Source organism: Heptranchias perlo, chromosome 6 (genome assembly GCF_035084215.1).
Source record: "Heptranchias perlo isolate sHepPer1 chromosome 6, sHepPer1.hap1, whole genome shotgun sequence".
Classification (NCBI taxonomy): domain Eukaryota; kingdom Metazoa; phylum Chordata; class Chondrichthyes; order Hexanchiformes; family Hexanchidae; genus Heptranchias; species Heptranchias perlo.
In genome coordinates this window covers 61415260-61433946 of record NC_090330.1, presented here as the reverse complement: position 1 = coordinate 61433946, position 18687 = coordinate 61415260, and the positions used below count along the sequence as shown (strand labels likewise).

The 18687-nt window shown below is 45.5% G+C and overlaps 1 protein-coding gene and 1 long non-coding RNA gene across 2 annotated transcripts in view; one reads left to right on the top strand and one right to left on the bottom strand.

Moving 5' to 3' along the window:
- The window catches only part of LOC137322539 (uncharacterized), a 58164-nt gene that overhangs the window by 9850 nt on the left and 29627 nt on the right, over positions 1-18687 (bottom strand). The gene's annotated exons all lie outside the window — the stretch shown is intronic.
- Positions 1-18687, top strand: part of LOC137322538 (short transient receptor potential channel 6-like) — a 113543-nt gene that overhangs the window by 84091 nt on the left and 10765 nt on the right. The window contains exons 9-10 of the mRNA XM_067985461.1: positions 5219-5422; positions 10983-11066. Coding sequence (XP_067841562.1) covers positions 5219-5422; positions 10983-11066 — 288 coding nt within the window. The remainder of the gene's footprint in view (positions 1-5218; positions 5423-10982; positions 11067-18687) is intronic.

Sequence of the window (18687 nt, the reverse complement as noted above, 5' to 3'; positions counted from 1 at the left end):
GGCTGCTGGCCTTCAATAGAGGAGCTTGCTGATGGCCTTGGAGGACGACCTTGAGCAGCTCTGGGCCAGGAGGGCCCGGCACCATCTCAGCATGGGCTGTAGCAGTTTGGCCTGGCTGGCCGATAGGCAACAACAGGGGCACTGGTGGAGTGGCAGGGAGAGGAGGACAACAGGTCCAACTGCCATGGCATCACTGCCACACTCCTGGGGCGGCGCCTCAGCAATCCTGGTGATCAGCTGGAGAACGGATTGCTGGAGTGCTGTTGCGCCCTAGAAGCCCCATTCCACAGTGGTCCCCAGAACTACGATAGCAGCAGACTGAGCTTCCAAGGCAGCAGACTGAGCTGCAAATGCAGCAGTCAGACCTTGGATGGCAAATGTTAGTGCTGCAATGGAAGTTGTGACATCAGTCATCAGGCGCTGTATCAAGGTGGGTTCCACAGGTATGCTGATGGAGGTGACCACTCGTTCCATGTTGGAAAGGATGGACGCCAAGCTTTGCGCAAAGCCCTGTGCCAAGTTGGAGCTGGACTCCTCCATGCCCCCTCTCATTGCGCGCAGGCTTTCCAGTGCCCCAAGCATTTGATGGTGTACGCCCATCAGCCAACTTTTGTAGCCTGGCCCATCGAAGTCCTCATCTGACTCCTCTGCAGCAGAGCTAGTGAGCGACCTCGCCCTCCGGTGAGCTGGCACCTGTGGTATCCGTTCTCCCCGCCTCTGCTCCTGCGCAGTTGTGCTCGGTGCCTCACCACGTACAGATCCCTCCTCCAACCTAGCCTCTAAAGGACGAGCAGTGTCAGTCTCTGAGCTGGTGGAAGCAAGTGTCAGATCGAGTGACGGTGCGGCTTCAGTGTCCCCCCACTCCTCCGCCTCCGACGGTGCCGCCACATGTTCTTGGGTATCTGCAATGACAAAGGGAAACAGGTTGAGTTGTAGAGCGGGAAGAGGAGAAAGTAAGACGTGCGTGCTGACAGTATTTGCGGCATGTGAGTCAGAAAAGATTATGGGAGGAGGGAGATGTGGGAAACGAGAAGGAGCATTAGACATGCAGAGACCCCTTTCATCAGGACCTCCAGCGCGGCATGTTGTCATGGCTGCAGCGATGGCCCGCCCAATGATCTGAAGCACTGTCTCTACTAGGGGGGTGAGGATGTGTAAGCGTCCCCGTCGACCCTCAGGCCTCTCCTGCTGCCGGCTGTTCTGTGCCACCTTCTCCTACAAAACAGAGGACAGTGTGTCAGTGAGTATCCTGCAAGGTGTGTGGGTGATGTGCCTGTCGCGGTTGAATAGCTGCCATTGTGTGTGACCTGTGAGTGGTGGTTGTGTGGTACTATGTGTGGGTGAGATGCAGCATGCTGAGTGCAGCATTGCATATGGATGGGCAGTGTTTGGTGGGTGGGTGACGGGGGGTTGTGATGCATGGAGCAGTGGCGCAGTTGCTTGGATGTGTCACTTGACACTTGCATTCACTCACCTTGACCACTCGTGTCAAATTATTGAACTTCTTTCAGGACTGGACCCACGTGCGTGGTGCAAAGCTCCTGCCGTTGACTTCCTGCGCCACAGCCTGCCAATGCCTGCGGAGCTGCAGTCTGGATGGTCCCCTGCCACCCTGCGCGTCCATGTGGGCCCTCCTTTCGTCGACCCCTTCCACCAGGGCCTCTAGTGCATCATCGGAGAAGCGTGGAGCCGTCTCTCGCGCCGGTCCTGCTACGCTTGCGGCCATCTTTCCTTCCTCTTAGTGAACTGTGTTTCTGCCATTTGAAATGTGCACCTGCACCTTTACGAGGTGCAGGCTGCCGATGACGTGCGCTGTGCACGTCCCATTTCCAACTTCCTCATTCTCCGTGCAGCCTCTCAGCAGCGCGGGTAGCGCCGGCTGTACGGAGATATCATGGTATGTAACAGGCAGCACGAAGTTCATGTGCAGCCTGCATAGGGGCCATTGGGCACAGGGTACTAGTGCATCACGCTTTCCCCGCCCGAAAACGGCCCGTGTCCAATTTTTCCCCCATAGTTTCCTGATGACTCTGATGACTTACTGCTCAATTATCAAAAAGCACCTCTAAAGTGATTTGCTTGTTTTTTTCAGTGAGTGATAGGCTGACTGCTGCAGGAAAATAAAAAGTCCCATTGACTGAAGTTTCGCAGCCTTGAAGTAGAGAGTAAGGCAGTCTGTTCTGAAGAAAGGTAGAAAGGAAACTGAGCCCAGCAAGAACTTGTAAAGCAGATATTTTTTCCTTTAGACTCGGTTGGGAGTGAAGCACAAAATTTACCTCTTTTATTTAAACTAATACCAGTGAGCTTATAAAGTTTACGCTAGTTGCATAAAAATACTTGTTGTCACTAAGTTAATCTAATTTATAATGTTTTACTTTGGTAGTGATTTTATTCACCTTCCATCATTTTTATTTGCAGTGGCAGCAGCCAGTATGAATACATTCCATGTCATTGGTGTGTGAAGACATGCACATTGATCAATTGATCATTTTAATGTTAATATTGCAAATTTATTGAGAAATAATTAATAGATAATTACCAGAGAGTTCTATGGAAAATGTATTTTTTTTCTTGGTACTTTTCCCCTCCTTTCCACTCCGAATGGTGCTAACTCCATGGTAGGGACAATTCCAAGGGCATTGATTGCCCTTAGGGGCCTCACCTAGAAGTCCTTCTTCATGTGTGAGCCTTGACATTGAATGTTGGAATAGCCACAGCCGAGGCCAATCCTATCCTCACCCAATATCTGCACATACGCACGTCCAGCAAGGGTTGGTGGAAATCAATGAAGAGCAGGAACCCTGTCTGATTTTCCCATCCTTCACGTTGGACACCGAAGCTTCATGTAGCACCTGCACTGCCACTCCATTTGAGATTTGTTGATTTGGCACAAATTGGAGATATGATAATGGATACTCAGGACAGATAACAGCGCAACAAACAACAACAACTTGCATTTATATCACACCTATAATATAGTAAAACATCTCGAGGTGTTTCACAGGAGTGTTATCAAACAAAATTTCACACTGAGCCACGTAAAGAGATATTAGGACAGGTCACCAAAAGCTGGGTCAAAGAGATAGGTTTTAAGGAGCAACTTAAAGGAGGAGAGATAGGTAGCGAGGTGGAGATGCTTAGGGAAGGAATTCCAGAGCATAGGGCCTAATCAGCTGAATGCATGGCTTCCAATGGCGGAGCGATGAAAATCAGGGATGCGCAAGAGGCCAGAATTGGAGAAGCGCAGAGATCTCGGAGGGTTGAAGGGCTGGAGGAGGTAGCAGAAATAGGGAGAGGCGAGATCATGGAGGGATTTGAAAACAAGGATGAGAATTTTAAAATTGAGGTGTTCCCAGACCAAGAGCCAATGTAGGTCAGCGAGCACAGGGTGATGGGTGAACGGGACTTGTTGCAAATTGGGATACGGGCAGCAGAGTTTTGGAGGAGCTCAAGTTTACGGAGGGTGGAAGGTGGAAGGCCGGCCATGAGAGCATTGGAATAGTTGAGTCTGGAGGTAACAAAGGAATGAATGAGTTCAAAAATATCATGTGGTAGAAATCTGTCTTGGGCGGCAGTGCGAAACAGGCCGGTTACACGCCCCGTCCAATAGTCAGTTGCATTGACTATAATAGCGGGCGGGTCATATAACAGGTTGTCCATACGATGCCACCTGTTTTGCACTGCCGCCAAAGACAAATTTCTAACTGTGTAAGACCAAAGCTTGAATAGCTTAGAACTGTTATCTGAACTCTAAAACAAAATTACGTAATTTAAATCGTTTCAATATCTATCGCGTATTAAAAAAAAAGTGAGTGGTCTCAATATTCCAAAGATATCACACCTGTAGGCCCCACTGTGAAGGTAACGTTACGTGACAGGGACACCTAAAGGAAAAATACTAAATCCACCTTTAGAACCAAACAAGATTAAAAAATAGTATGAAATGCCACCCCCTCGTCTCCATCTCCAATACTGCCCTATCCTCTCCTGAATGCACCAACCATCTTGAACCAGTGCTGCTTTTTTTCAGCCTTGCTGGCCTTCTCTCAGGTTCCCTACTGCGCCATCTTCTCTGTCACCTAATACTGTCCTGTATTCTCCTGAATGCGTTCATCCACATTTTTTTTGCCCCATTGGCCTTTTTCCCGGGTTGCAGGCCATCCCCCATCTTTTCCCGAATGCCACTGTTGCATTGAACCTGTGCTGTTTATTTCCACCCCCACTGGCCTTCTGCCTAGGTTCTTGGCCATAATGTTTTCTCGCCCTCCCTTAATTTTACCCCATATTCCCTGAATGCTGCTGGCCGTATTGAAAATCTGCTGCTTTTTTTTCACCCGGATACCCCTCTTCCCAAGTTCCTGGCCACAGACTTGGCTTTTTTTATCCCACTTACTGATCATGAGTGCCCACTTTTGCGTTCAGTCTCTCACTCGGGGATGGAAAAATGTTTCATTGTATTTTTCTTTGGCTGAGAAGCCAAACAAAATGGAATTTATTTTGCCCTACTGGCCATGTCCCAGCTTCATCACCTGTATTTAATTTCAGCCATTTGGCCAACAGATAGAGATGTCCAACAAAAAGTCAGAGCATCCTGAACCAAATGTCGATGTTGTTATGGAGGCGCAGACATCTTGAAAAAAAGGTCAGGAGGAAGAAAGAGAGAGATAACAGACAAAACACAGGGGCAGAGATGGGAGAACAAGTCTGGTGACAAAAAAGTAGGGCAGGTAGAGGCTTTGTAGGATAGCGACAGATCAACTTACAAAGAAGCAGAGATAGGAGAAGGGGACAGAGAGACGAGCACAAAGCTAAGGGGGACAGCATCAAAGATGCACAAAAATTAGAGGGACAGAAGAGATGCCATGAGTAGCACCACAGGAGATTTACTATTACTGTGAATATTACTATTACTAACTTCAAATATTGCTTTACTTGTGTACCTTTTGAGACTCCAGTCATGGTAATCTTGGATATTACAGTAGACTGTAATCATTACTGCTAACTGTGCACTTTAATAGGAAGTGACTTAATAGCAACAGTAAAGTCCATTTGTGCGGATTGATAACTACACAAGAATGTCAGTTGCTCAGTCCAGACTTCTTGGTCTCTGGTCTCTGCATTTAAATTGCCCGTGAGACACACCTGTACACATCACACAGTTGGATGTTAGTGCTTTTCTATTCCTTTATTATAAACCTAATTTTCCTGATTTTTGTAGGACGATGCTGATGTGGAATGGAAGTTTGCCAGAGCCAAACTATGGATTTCCTATTTTGAAGAAGGACGGACACTTGCAGTGCCATTTAACTTGGTGCCAAGCCCTAAGTCCTTCTTCTATCTCCTGCTGAGAATTAAAAGATCACTGACCAGACTTTTGAGGTGTAGAAAAGGACAGTATCAGGAAGATGCAGAAATGGACAAGGTAAAGTTTAAGTAATTAATTCATTCACTGGATGTTTCTTTGTCAACAATTTTTGAATAATGTACACATAATAAGATTGAAGTGGGGAATCTATCATTCTTCGTACTCAGGTGAAACAATAAACATAAATAAATATGCAGTAATTCCAAATATTGAACACAAAGTGAGACAGTTAGAGCCAATACTATATTAAGATTAAATGCAGAATGAAATGGGACTATTGTGAATTTAATCTCGAGTTGGGGAGGGATTTTTTGCACAAGAGTGTTGTTACCATAGATGCCAGACTGGGCTTGTATCAGATGGTGAGGGAGCCAACATGAGAAAGTGACTTACTTGACTTCATCCTCACCAATCTAACTGTCACAGACATGTCTGTCCATGATGGCATTGATAGGAGTGAGCACCACAAAGACCTTGGGAAGACAAAGGGAGTAATTTTAACCCCCAAGAACAGGTGGGTTTGGGGCGGGTGGGAAGTAAAAATATCAGCTTTTTCCAGTGTGGTGGCGTGTTTGGACACGCATGGGCTGCTGAAACCAGGAAGTCGCGTCCCCAATTAATGCTGGTGGGCAGATCGTTAATTGGGCAATTTACCTACTTGAATTGCTTGAGTTAGGTAATTTTTAATTGATTCTGAACCAGAAACAGATTTTACTTCACCTGCACAGGTTTCTCATGGCTTTCTGAATCTCACGGAGGCGAGATTCATGCAGAAGTTGGTTTGACCCTTTAACCCTGTGATCGACCTATCTCAAAAAAAGCTCAGGTATTGCAGCTGGTCTCTCAGTTCTCTCAGGCAAACGTTTGGCTGAGAGTTCTTGTGTTGAGACAGCTTTAGGAAAACTTTGAAGCCTCTCAAACTGACAAGATCAGGATGGGGGGGTACAATGGATGTATTCCAGAGGACATCTGAGGAGGAGGAAAATGACCATCCAGGGCAGCCACATCATGCTGTGTTGGGATCTGCAGGTGCACGAGACAGAGGTGCGCAACAAGGACCTGAAGTACAGCAGAGAGGGGAGCAACAGAGGGGCCGAGATTGCAGGAGGCACTACCCCCATGAGAGGGTGTTTAGGCAGAGGCTGAGCTTCCAGGACCTTTGAGGAGCAGAACCTACACAGGCTCAGATTGATTCGGCAAGAGGTCGCAAGATATCTGCAGCCTCCTTGAGGAAGAAATGCTCACTGCTGGACCTGGTGGCCACGCATTGCCTGTCACAGTAAAAGTAACCACTGCCCTCAATTTCCTCACCTCTGGGTCCTTCCAGGGCACCATTGGTGATATCTGCAGGGTGGCTTAATCGTCTGCACATAAGTGTATAAGGCAGATGATGGACGGCTTGTTTGTCAGGGCGTCCAATTATGTGAACTTCCCCCCGACAACATAGAATCATAGAATCATAGAAAATAGGAACAAGAGTAGGCCATTCGGCCCTTCGGGCCTGCTCCGCCATTCAAAATGATCATGGCTGATAGTCTAACTCAGTACCCTGTTCCCGCTTTTTTCCCATATCCCTTGATCCCTTTAACATTAAGAAATATATCTATCTCCTTCTTGAATATATTTAATGACTTGGCCTCCACTGCCTTCTGTGGTAGAGAATTCCACAGGTTCACCACCCTCTGAGTGAAGAAATTTCTTCTTATCTCTGTTCTAAATGGCATACCCAGTATCCTGAGACTGTGACCCCTGGTTCTGGACTTCCCAGCCATCGGGAACATCCTCCCTGCATCTAGTCTGTCTAGTCCTGTTAGAATTTTATATGTTTCGATGAGATCACCTCTCATTCTTCTAAACTCTAGTGAATATAGGCCTAGTCAGCCCAATCTCTCCTCATACGTCAGTCCTGCCATCCCAGGTATCAGTCTGGTAAACCTTGGTTGCACTCCCTCCATGGCAAGGACATCTTTCCTCAGATAAGGAGACCAAAACTGCACACAATACTCCAGATGTGGTCTCACCAAGGCCCTGTACAACTGCAGTAAGACATCCCTGCTCCTGTACTCAAATCCTCTTGCAATGAATGCCAACATACCATTCGTCTTCCTAACTGCTTGCTGCACCTTATCTCCATGGCCTCATCCTCCGCTTCTGTGAGCTGGTCTATTTGTGGTGTCCACCTCCAGTCTTCGTCCTCTCCCTTGCGTTTTGTGCTTTCTTCTCCTACAAGGGGTGAAAGAGCAAACCTGTGAGTGACTGAAGATGCCGTATTCACCTGATGGATGCAGTGCATTGGATGAGGCTGACTATCATATAGATGCGTCACATTGCATAAGGATTGGGGTGAGTGGCAGTGGTGGTGCATAAATGGGGAGGTGGGCAAGTGCATAGAAAGAGAAGAATGGTTGCTGGTGACACTTAAGTGGATGTGAGGAGTATTGTGATGGAGTAGGCTTTCCAAGACGGAGTGAGAGGGGAGTGTTGTACACCACAGGACGTGGGTGAATTAGCAACTGTACTCACTTTTCTTAACCTGGTTAGGTCATTAAGCTGCTTCCTGCAGTCAAGACCTGGGCACTGTGCTCCTGCTGCTCAACTCTTCTGCCACCTCCAGCCATGCCTTCTTAGTGGTAGAACTAGGTTTCTTCCTCCTATCACTTAGGTAAATGACCTCCCTTATCACTGCACCCAGAAGTACTTCCAGTGAACCATCATTAAACCTGGGTGCTCTCCTGAAGCCGTTCCAGTATTTCCTGCTTTTTCCTCCAAAATCCATTTTTTCATTGGCTCTTTAAATAGTGGACTTCAGATTGCATTATGAGTGTGCATTACACCCACTGCACAGCTTGGAGACGCAAAACCCGGAAGTAAAATTAATTGCCTTCAATTTGGTTGCGATCGCAGATTCCGACACGCTCACTTCACTTCCGGGTTTCCCACGTGAAAATCTACCCAGCCTCTCTCTTCTCTGGTCTAAGTAAAAATCATGCCCAATGTCTCGTCCCCATATTGAGGAAAGCATTCATCATGTAGTTTGGCACTACCACGGTTCTGAATGGGACAGCTGAGGACAGATCCAGCAGTCCAAAACTATGTAGCCTCGGGCACAATGGACTATTAACAGCAGCAGAACTGTCTCCCACCTCAATCTGTAACCTCATGGCCTGGCAAATCCCTCATCCGTCCATCTCCATCAAGCCAGGAGACCAACCCTGATTCTATGGGGAGCGTAGAAGGGCTTTTCAGGAGCAGCACCAGGAGAACCTTAGACTGAGGCACCACCCTAGTGAAGCCTATCCATAACACCACAGGGCTAAGTGAATGCTAAACACCAAAAGAAGCAAAGCAGTCTCACAGCTAACAGATCAGAGCCGAGCCCTATCACAGACAGTCAAGAATGATGATGGATAATCAAGCAACTAACAGAAGGAGGAGGCTCCATGAACATTCCTTTCCTTAACCATGGTGGAGCCTTGCACGAGTACAAGAGACTAGGCTGAAATTTCACAAGCTCCTTCAGGCAGTGGTGCCGAGTGGATGATCTAAAAATCACCTCCTGAAGTCCCCACCATCATAGACGCCAGTGTCCAGCTAATTTGTTTCACTCCACATGACATTAAGAAACAGATGAGTACACGGGACATGACAAAGGCTATGGGTCCTGACAACATCCCAACTGAAGTTCTGACGATCGATACACCAGAGCTAACTGCTCCCCTAGCCAAGCTCTTCCTGTACGGCTTTAACACTAGCATCTATATACACACCAACGAGCTGCTCACTGACACTCAGCTTGGTTTCTGCCAAAACTGCTTTGTTCCAGACCTCATCAAAGCCTTGATCCAGACATGGATGCAAGAGCTGAATGCCTTCAGCATAGAGGCAGCATTTGACTGAGTATGGCAGCAAAGAGCCCTAACCAAAGTGAAGTCAATGGGGGTCAAGAGGAAAACTCTCCAGTGACTGGAGTAATGCCTGATACAATGAAAGATGGCCGTGATTGTCGCAGGCCAAAAATTGCAGCTCCAGGACATTGCTGCAGGAGTTCCTTGACCCAGCCATCTTCAACTGCTTCATCAATGACTTTCCTTTCATCATAAAATCAGGAATGGGCTGTTTACTGTCAATTTCACAGTGTTGAGCTCTATTCTCAACTCCTCTGATAATGAAGCAGCCCATGCTTGTCTACAAAAGGACTTAAACAATATCCAGGCTTTGGTTGACCAGTGGCAGGTAACAATTGGACCACATCAATACCAGGTAATGACAATCTCAAACAAGAGAAAGTCCAACCATCTCTCCTGACTATAGCTCCAACGTTGCTAAGACCTTTGCCTTCAACATCCTGGGGGTCATCACTGACCAGAAGCTTAAATGGACCAGCCATATCAACACTGTGGCTACAAGAGAAGGACAGAGGCAAGTGGCTCACCTCCTGACCCCACAAATTCTGTCTACCATCCACAAACTCAAGTCAGGAGTGTGATGGAATAGGCCACTTACCTGAATGGGTACAGCCACAACAATACTCAAGAAGCTCAACGCTATCCAGGACAGAGCAATTCTCCTGATCAGTGTCAATGCTACTGCACTCAATATCCAGCTCCTTGACCATTGGTGTACTGTGGCTGTAGTATGTACAATCTATGGGATGCACTGCAGGAACAGACCATGGTTGGATTAACCGCACCTTCCTCCCCTGTGACCTGTACTACTGAGTAGGACCAGAGGAGTCATAGGAACACCATCACCACTAAGTCCCCCTCCTTTTCACACACCTTTCTAGCTTGGACATATATCATTGTTCTTTCATCATCACAGGGTCAATATACTGGAATTCCCTACCTAACACCATTGTGGGAGTACCATCACCACAAGGACTGCAGCAGTTCAAGAAGAAGGACTTCCACCACCTTCTGAGAGAAACTAGGGATGGACAATAAATGCAGCATCACCAGTATTCAGAGCGAAGCCTTGGTGCTGTTTTGGGGAGGGGGTGGGTGGGGAGGTCATAGGCTGGTCTGGCAGAAAACTGTATTTGATCCAATCTTCTTGGCTTCTGCTCCCTTTCTGGGAAGTCCCACATTGCCATTTGAATATGGCCTTGTGATGCTGTACAGCAAATATGCCTGCTTCATACAGTACTCACTGCAATGTAGTACTGGTGATGCTGCATTTATTGTCCATCCCTAGTTTCCCTCAGAAGGTGGCGGAAGTCCTTCTTCTTCAGGAGAGATGGTTGGACTTATTTTATCCTAGATAAAATAAAAGGAAGAATAGATGATCTTACCTTAACTATAGAAAAGTCAGCTCTCTGATCAAAACATGAATATAGACTCAAGTCTGGTCCTGACTCAGTAGACTGTGATCTATTTAAACCTTAGAATAGCATGCATTAAATTAGGATTGGAGACAGCATGAGTAACAATTCCACTACCACCTCTCTTGGGACTATTAGGATTTCTTTTGGAAAAGGTGCACACAACATATCCATCCAGTTTGAGTTATCGCATGATGGATATTTCAGGACTTACAATAAGTTTGTTGAGCAAACTGAAATAATGAGACCTCAGAGCTATATTCTGCCATTTTCAAGCCATTTTATTTTTCTCCTCAGCTCAGGCACAGCAAACATTCAAGTATTCGAAGTACTGAAGATCACAGTTTACACAGCGTCAGAAATTCACCAACACCATACCAAGTAGGTAAAATCCAGTAAGTGGATTGAGTGAGTGTTGTGAGTGTTACCATTCTTACAATTATCTATAAACATATTTAAATCCAGAAATTCTGGTGGCACCAAATCCTACGGATAGGGTCATTTACACATTGGGGCAGGTGCTCACAACAGTGTCAGCACCACTAGGGCATCAACCCCGCAGACTAGGGGATTTTGGAGCGATGCCCTGGTGCTGTTTTGGGGAGGGGGGAGGTAACAGGCCGTACTGGCAGAAGACTGTATTGGATCTAATCTTCTTGGCTTCTGGTCCCATATTGCAATTTGAATATGGCATCGTGACCCTGTACAGCAAATACGCCTGCTTCATGCAGTACTCACTACACAATAAAGTGGTGTATCTGACAGGATTTCCAGAGAACCCAGGAACCTACCAGACATGCTTTTAAAAGTGACTTTGGGTTGGAGGGGGGCTGGTGAACGAAGCACCTGCCTGCCCCCTCTTAGAAGTTCTCTGTGCAACCTGGTGGCCTCACTGCTCCTGCTTCTGGCTCACATCCAGTGGCTTTGCCCACACTCGAGTGATTACATTTGGGTAAAGGGAGATAATAGGAATACATGAAGTAAGAAGGAGCATATTTTTATTCTTTGTTTCATTACATGTCCATCACAGTAGAGTTTGTAGCGGACAGCAGGAATGATTAAGAATTAATCCTCAGTGTTCAGGCGAACCCACAGAAAACTAAGTCAAACCACCAGATGACAGAGTAAAATTGCTGAAATCTGCCCTCTAAATTCACCCTTATATAAAGTAAACCTGTTGCTAGGTGTGAGGTTGATTTCATACTTAAACCAATTAGGAGGCAATATAAAATATAAATAATACCCATAGGTGCTGCTATATCTGGCCCATCCATTCTGTTCTTTCCACTAAATGATTTTTTTCATTTTGCATATTAGCAATATTGCATGTGTACTTCAATGATGGGGTTACCTTGTTATGAATCAGCAGTGTAAACAATCTTACTCCACTCAGCCCTTTCATGTAGATTCAAATACTGTTAAGAATTGCTAAACCATACAAATTTTTTCTGTAACAATTGCTTTCAGCTGCATGCACCAAGCATTCATCATTACATTTGAAAGTGATAGGTACTGATTGAAGGAGGTAAATATTTCTGGGGGTGGGGGTCAAAGGTTATTGGGGCAGAGTCACAGGATGGGAGAGTGAGTACTCCTTCTTAATAAATTCCACTTGAACCAATGCACAACACTAAAAAAGAAACATCTGGTTCTCTCCCTATATATTTAGGCACAAAAAATTTGAAAATCTGCACATCTATTGAACATAGCGACAGTTTTCCCTGACTGGCTACGTTACTATAGAAAAATAAAGATCACAACAATGCCTATAGCCAGCACCTCTTGTAAAATGATTGTCTCAATTAGCCAGTGCTTGGTAGAGCACATATTCCTCCTGTTCATATTAGGAATTATCTGCATGAGGTGCAGACCAAGTCCATCCCTTGTTTAATCTATTGTCTTCATGTATTCATGTAGCTGTTTTATAAATATGTAAATTGTTTTCTCATTTACAGAAAAAAAGTCATTTATAGTTTTATGCTAATTCTCCATGCACTTGGTGCAGATAGTGTCATCTTTTGATTGACTGTATCAATTGCATATATTAATGAAAGCTATTTGCATACATAATAGCAGGGAAGCAGTGTTTACAATGAAGCATTATCTTTGCATTTCAGACATAACAGGGATTAAGTTGGTTAACCCCCAAATACGGGCGTGGGGATCGCGGTGTGCGATTAACCCATGCCCAGTCATTGAGAGGCAGGCAGCACGAACAATCATGCTGCCTGCTGTTTTACATGATTGCTGCGTGCAGCCAGCCCTACCTGCACTGTTGAGTGGCTGCTCAACAGCAGGGGGCCCAGATATCGCGCGCGGCTAGCCCTATTTAATGGCATCCTGCACCTCTTAAAGGGGAGGTGCACTGTGGCTGCAGAAAGTAGTGGAAGTCAATAGTGAAGTGAATCTGTGCTGCAATATAGTGCAGCATGGTGATGATGGGAACTCTGGAATTTTAAATGAGCAACAATTTGGCTGCTCAAAGTTTGCGGGACTCTTGTTTTTTCAAAATATAAGATACGGGTCTGAACGGAGTCTGAATGGAGATCAGATATCGCACACATAAAACACAGATGCAGGTCACATCCTTATGTTTACAAACTGTTGCGATCTTTCAAAATATTGAATAAATGTTGCTCACAACTACATCCCACATCCTCCAATCTGCTCGCCAGACCCCGCCAATCTGCCGATCTGAGTTTGTATCAGGCCTATGAGAGACCATGCACCAAGGTTCTCTGACGATGCCCTAGAGGCCTTGGTGCAAGAGGTGGACAGAAGGAGGAGCATCCTATATCCGCAGGGGGGCAAGAGGCCCTCCAAACATATGCTCTCGAGGCAGTAGGGGACGAGGTCAATGCCAGGCACATAGCACCACGAACATGGATACAGTGCAGGAAGAAATTCAATGCTTTGACATGAGTGGTCAAGGTGCATGAGTTCAACTGTCAAGTGGCATCTCCTACCAACTGCACCACTGGCTGCATCTACTGCTCCATGCATTACGCACCCCATCACCCACATACCAACAAACTCTTTCAATCAGTACTCAACTCTTCCAATCAGGTGCTTCATCTCACCCTCACACATTACCCCTGCTGCAAGTCACACAATCACAACTCACAGGCCACACACGCTGGCAGCTATTCAACCAAGAAAGTCATATCACCCAAACATCCTGCAGGACACTCACTGACACACGTCCCGCTTTCTTGCAAAAGAAGGTGGCACATAACAGGAGGCAGCAAGTGAGAGTGGCTCCATGAACCTGCTGTCCTCTCCCAGAATGACAGCATTCCTCTCCCACCCCTGCCACTCCGTCAGTGCCCTTGCTGTTGCCTGTCAGCTTGCCAGTCCACTCCCTGTAGAGTATTGAAATTTTATTATAGGAAGATAGGAATAGGAGTAGGCCATTTAGCTTCTCGAGCCTGTTCTGCGATTCAATGAGATCATGCTGATCTGTGATCTAACTCCATATACCCACCGTAGCCCCATCTCTCTTAGTACCTTTGGTTGTCAAAAATCAATCAACCTCAGATTTAAAATTCACAATTGAGCTAGCATCAACTGCCATTTGCGGAAGAGAGTTACAAACTTCTACCACCCTTTGCGTGTAGAAGCATTTCCTAACTTCACTCCTGAAAGTCCTGGCTCTAATTTTTAAGCTATGTCCCCTAGTCCTAGTATTCAAGTATAGGAGGCCTCCAAATACAGGTACAAATGCATCAGCAGCCAGAAGTAATAATCCAGCAACTAACCTGTGACTCCTGCATGATCCCTTTAAATAGTGCTGCTGGGGCGGGTCCTCCAAGCTGTGCGAGGTTGGCTGGAGTGTGGAATTCCAAAATCTCATCTGTCCCTTTAAATCAGCATTGCGCACTGATCTACCGCATAATCTCCATAGTTTACATGCTGCTGGCGTTCGTTAACTGCGCATGCGCAAATGCCTTTACCAATGGCCTACTCCTGTTCCTGTCTTCCTATTTTCCTATAATAAAATTTCAATACTCTACAGGGAGTGGGCTGGCTAGCTGACAGGCAACAGCAAGGGCACTGATGGAGTGGCAGGGGTGGGACAGGAATGCTGTCATCCTGAGAGAGGACAGCAGGTTCATGTTCCATGGAGCTACTCTCGCCTGTTGCCTCCTGTTATGTGCCACCTTCTCCTGCAAGAAAGTGGGACGTGTGTCAGTGAGTGTCCTGCAAGATGTTTGGGTGATGTGGCTGTCATGGTTGAATAGCTGCCAGTGTGTGCGCGCATCGAGGACGCCATTTTCGGTCCTTAGGCATCCACGTAGCATCTACACAACGGGCGCTACGTGGCCCAATTTAGCCCCCAACATTCTCAAACTTCATTTTGATTTTAAAAAATGCATATACTTTTGATTATTCATTTTTATATATACAAATAAAAATATGAATTTTCTTAGTAATGCAATCCAACCCTACTGCAAGTGCAATTACCTCTGCCAATCTAAAGAGAAAGAAAGAAGAAAGAGTTTGCATTTATAAAGCATCTTTCAAGATTCCAGGATATCCCAAAGTGCTTTAGAGCCAAGGATTTTCTTTTGAAGTTTAGTCGTTGTTGTAACGTCGGGGAATATGACAGCTAATTTGTGCACAGCACGGTCCCACAAGTAGCGATGAAGTAAATGACCAAATAATCTGTTTTGATGATGTTGTTTTGAGGGATAAGTGTTAGCCAGGATACCTGGAGAACTCCCCTGCTCTTCTTCGAATAGTGTACTGGGATCTTGTTCATCCGCCTGAGAGGGCAGATGGGGCCTTGTTTTAACATCTCATCCAAAAGAGGGAGGTATGGATTTAAAGTAGGATTTGACATAGCCTGGCCTTTTGCCATTGTTTTAATCATTTAATGGGGTTATTACATTGTAACAATTGCATCTGTAAATGGCACCTAACTGGCTATGCCTTGAAAAAAAAATAGATTACCAGCATGGGTGGTGGCATAAGAAACCTTAATGCTTTTCAAGAAGGAACTCGACAGATTTTTGTCAACAAAATCATAGAATCATAGGAAGGTTACAGCACGGAAGGAGGCCATTCGGCCCATCGAGTCCGCACCAGCTCTATGCAAGAGCAATCCAGCTAGTCCCACTCCCCCGCCCTTTCCCCTTAGCCCAGCAAATTTGTTCCTTTCAAGTACTTATCCAGTTCTGTTTTGAAGGCCATGATTGAATCTGCCTCCGCCACCCCCTCAGGCAGTACATTCCAGATCCTAACCACTTGCTGTGTAAAAAAAAGTTTTTCCTCATATCACCTTTGGTTCTTTTGCCAATCATCTTAAATCTATGCCTTCTGGTCCTTGACTCTTCCGCCAATGGGAACAGTTTCTCTCTATCTACTCTATCTGGACCCTTCATGATTTTGAATACCCCTATCAAATCTCCTTGCAAACATCTCTGTTCCAAGGAGAACAACCCCAGCTTCTCCAGTCTACCCATGTAACTAAAGTCCCTCATCCCTGGAATCATTCTAGTAAATCTCCACTGCACCCTTTCTAAGGCCATCACATCTTTTCTGAAGTGCAGTCCCGAGAACTGGACACAAACACTGGTTCGACACTCCAGTTGTGGCCGAACCAGTGTTTTATAAAGGTTCATCATGACTTCCATACTTTTTGTACTCTATGCCTCTATTTATAAAGCCCAGGATCCAGTATGCTTTTTTAACTGCTTTCTCAATTTGCCCTGCCACCTTTAATGATTTGTGCACATATACCCCCAGATCGCTCTGTTCCTGTACCCCTTTTAGAGTTGTGACCTCTAGTTTATATTGCCTCTCATTGTTCTTCCTACCGAAATGTATCACTTTGCATTTTACTGCGTTAAATTTCATCTGCCACGTGTCCGCCCATGTCACCAGCCTGTCTATAGTCTCTTGATGTCTATCACTATCCTCCTCACTGTTTACTGCCCTTCCAAGTTTTGTGTCATCTGCAAATTTTGAAATTGTGCCCTGTCCACCCAAGTCCGAGTCATTAATATATATCAAGAAAAGCAGTGGTCCTAGCACTGATCCCTGGGGAACACCACTGTACTCCTCCCTCCAAAAAACACCACAATACCACTACTCTCTGTTTCCCATCCCTTAGCCAATTCTGTATCCATGTTGCCACTGCCCCCTTTATTACATGGGCCGCAATCTTAATAGCAAGCCCACCATATGGCACTTTATCAAATGCTTTTTGAAAATCCATATACACCACATCAACTGCATGCCCTCATCTACCCTCTGTTACCTCATCAAAAAACTCTATCAGTTTAGTTAAACATGATTTGCCTTTATCAAATCTGTGCTGACTTTCCCATATCAATCCACCCTCTTCCAACTGACTGTTAATTCTGTTCCGGATTATCGTTTCTAAAAGTTTCCCCACCTTTGATGTTAAACTGACTGGCCTATAGTTGCTGGGTTTATCCTTGCACCCTCTTTTGAACATGGATGTAACATTTGCGATTCTCCAGTCCTCTGGCACCACCCCCGTATCTACGGATGTTTGGAAGATTATGGCCAGTACCTCCGCAATTCCCACCCTTACTTCATTCAGCAACCTAGGATGCATCCCATCTGGACCGGGTGACTTATCTACTTTAAGTACAGCTAGCCTTTCAAGTACCTGTTCTTTATCAATTTTTAGCCCATCCAGTATCTCAACTATATTTTCTTTTACTGAGACTCTGGCAGCATCTTCTTCCTTAGTAAAGACAGATGCAAAGTACTCATTTAGTACGTCGGCCATCCCCTCTGCCTCCACGAGTAGATCTCCTTTATGATCCCTAATTGGCCCCACCCCTCTTCTTACTACCCATTTACTGTTTACATGCCTATAGAAGACTTTTGGATTCCCTTTTATGTTGGCCGCCTGTCTATTCTCATACTCTCTCTTTGCTCCTCTTTCCTTTTTCACTTCCCCTCTGAACTTTCTATTTTCTGCCTGTTTCTCACTTGTGTTATCAACCTGACATCTGTCATATGCCCCTTTTTTCCATTTCATCTTACTCACTATCTCTTTTGTCATCCAGAGATTTAGTTGCCCTACCTTTCTGCCTCGTGGGAATGTGCCTAAACTGTACCCGAACCATCTCCTCCTTAAAGACCGCCTACTGTTCAATTATAGTTTTGCCTGCCAATCTTTGATTCCAATTTATATGGGTCAGGTCTGTTCTCATCCCATTGAAATTGGCCCGCGTCCAATTGAGTATTTTTACTTTAGAGTGGTCCGTGTCCTTTTCCATAGCTATTCTAAACCTTATGATATTATGATCGCTGCTCCCTAAATGCTCCCCCACTGACACTTGCTCCACTTGGCCCACCTCATTCCCTAGAACCAAATCCAGCAATGCCTCCTTTCTTGTTTGGCTGGCTAAGAAAGATATCCTGAAAACATTTCAAAAATTCCTCCCCCTCTGTGCCTCTTATTATTATTGTTATCCCAGTCTATATTAGGATAGTTGAAGTCCCCAGTTATCACTACTCTATAGCTTTTGCACCTCTCTGTAATTTCCCTGCAAATTTGCTTGCTATATAATTTCCACTAGTTGGTGGCCTATAGAATACACCCAGTAGTGTAATGGCACCTCTTTTATTTCTTAACTCTAACCAAATAGATTTTGACCTTGATCCCTCCAGGACATCCTCTCTCTCCAATACTTCAATATTCTCCTTAATCAATACTGCCACCCCCCCACCCCTCCAGAATATAGAATGTTCAGAGGGGAATTGAAAAAGGAAATAAGAGGGGCAAAGAGAGAGTATGAAAATAGACTGGCGGCCAACATAAAAGGAAATCGAAAAGTCTTCTACAGGAAAACACTGGAGAAGGGAAATGTGGGTCCCTTACGGACAAAGACGGGAGAACTTATAATGGGGAATAAGGAAATGGCAGAGAAATTAAACAAATACTTTGTGTCTGTTTTCACGGAAGATACAAAAAACCTCCCAGAAATACTAGAGAACCAAGGGTTTGATGAGAATGAGG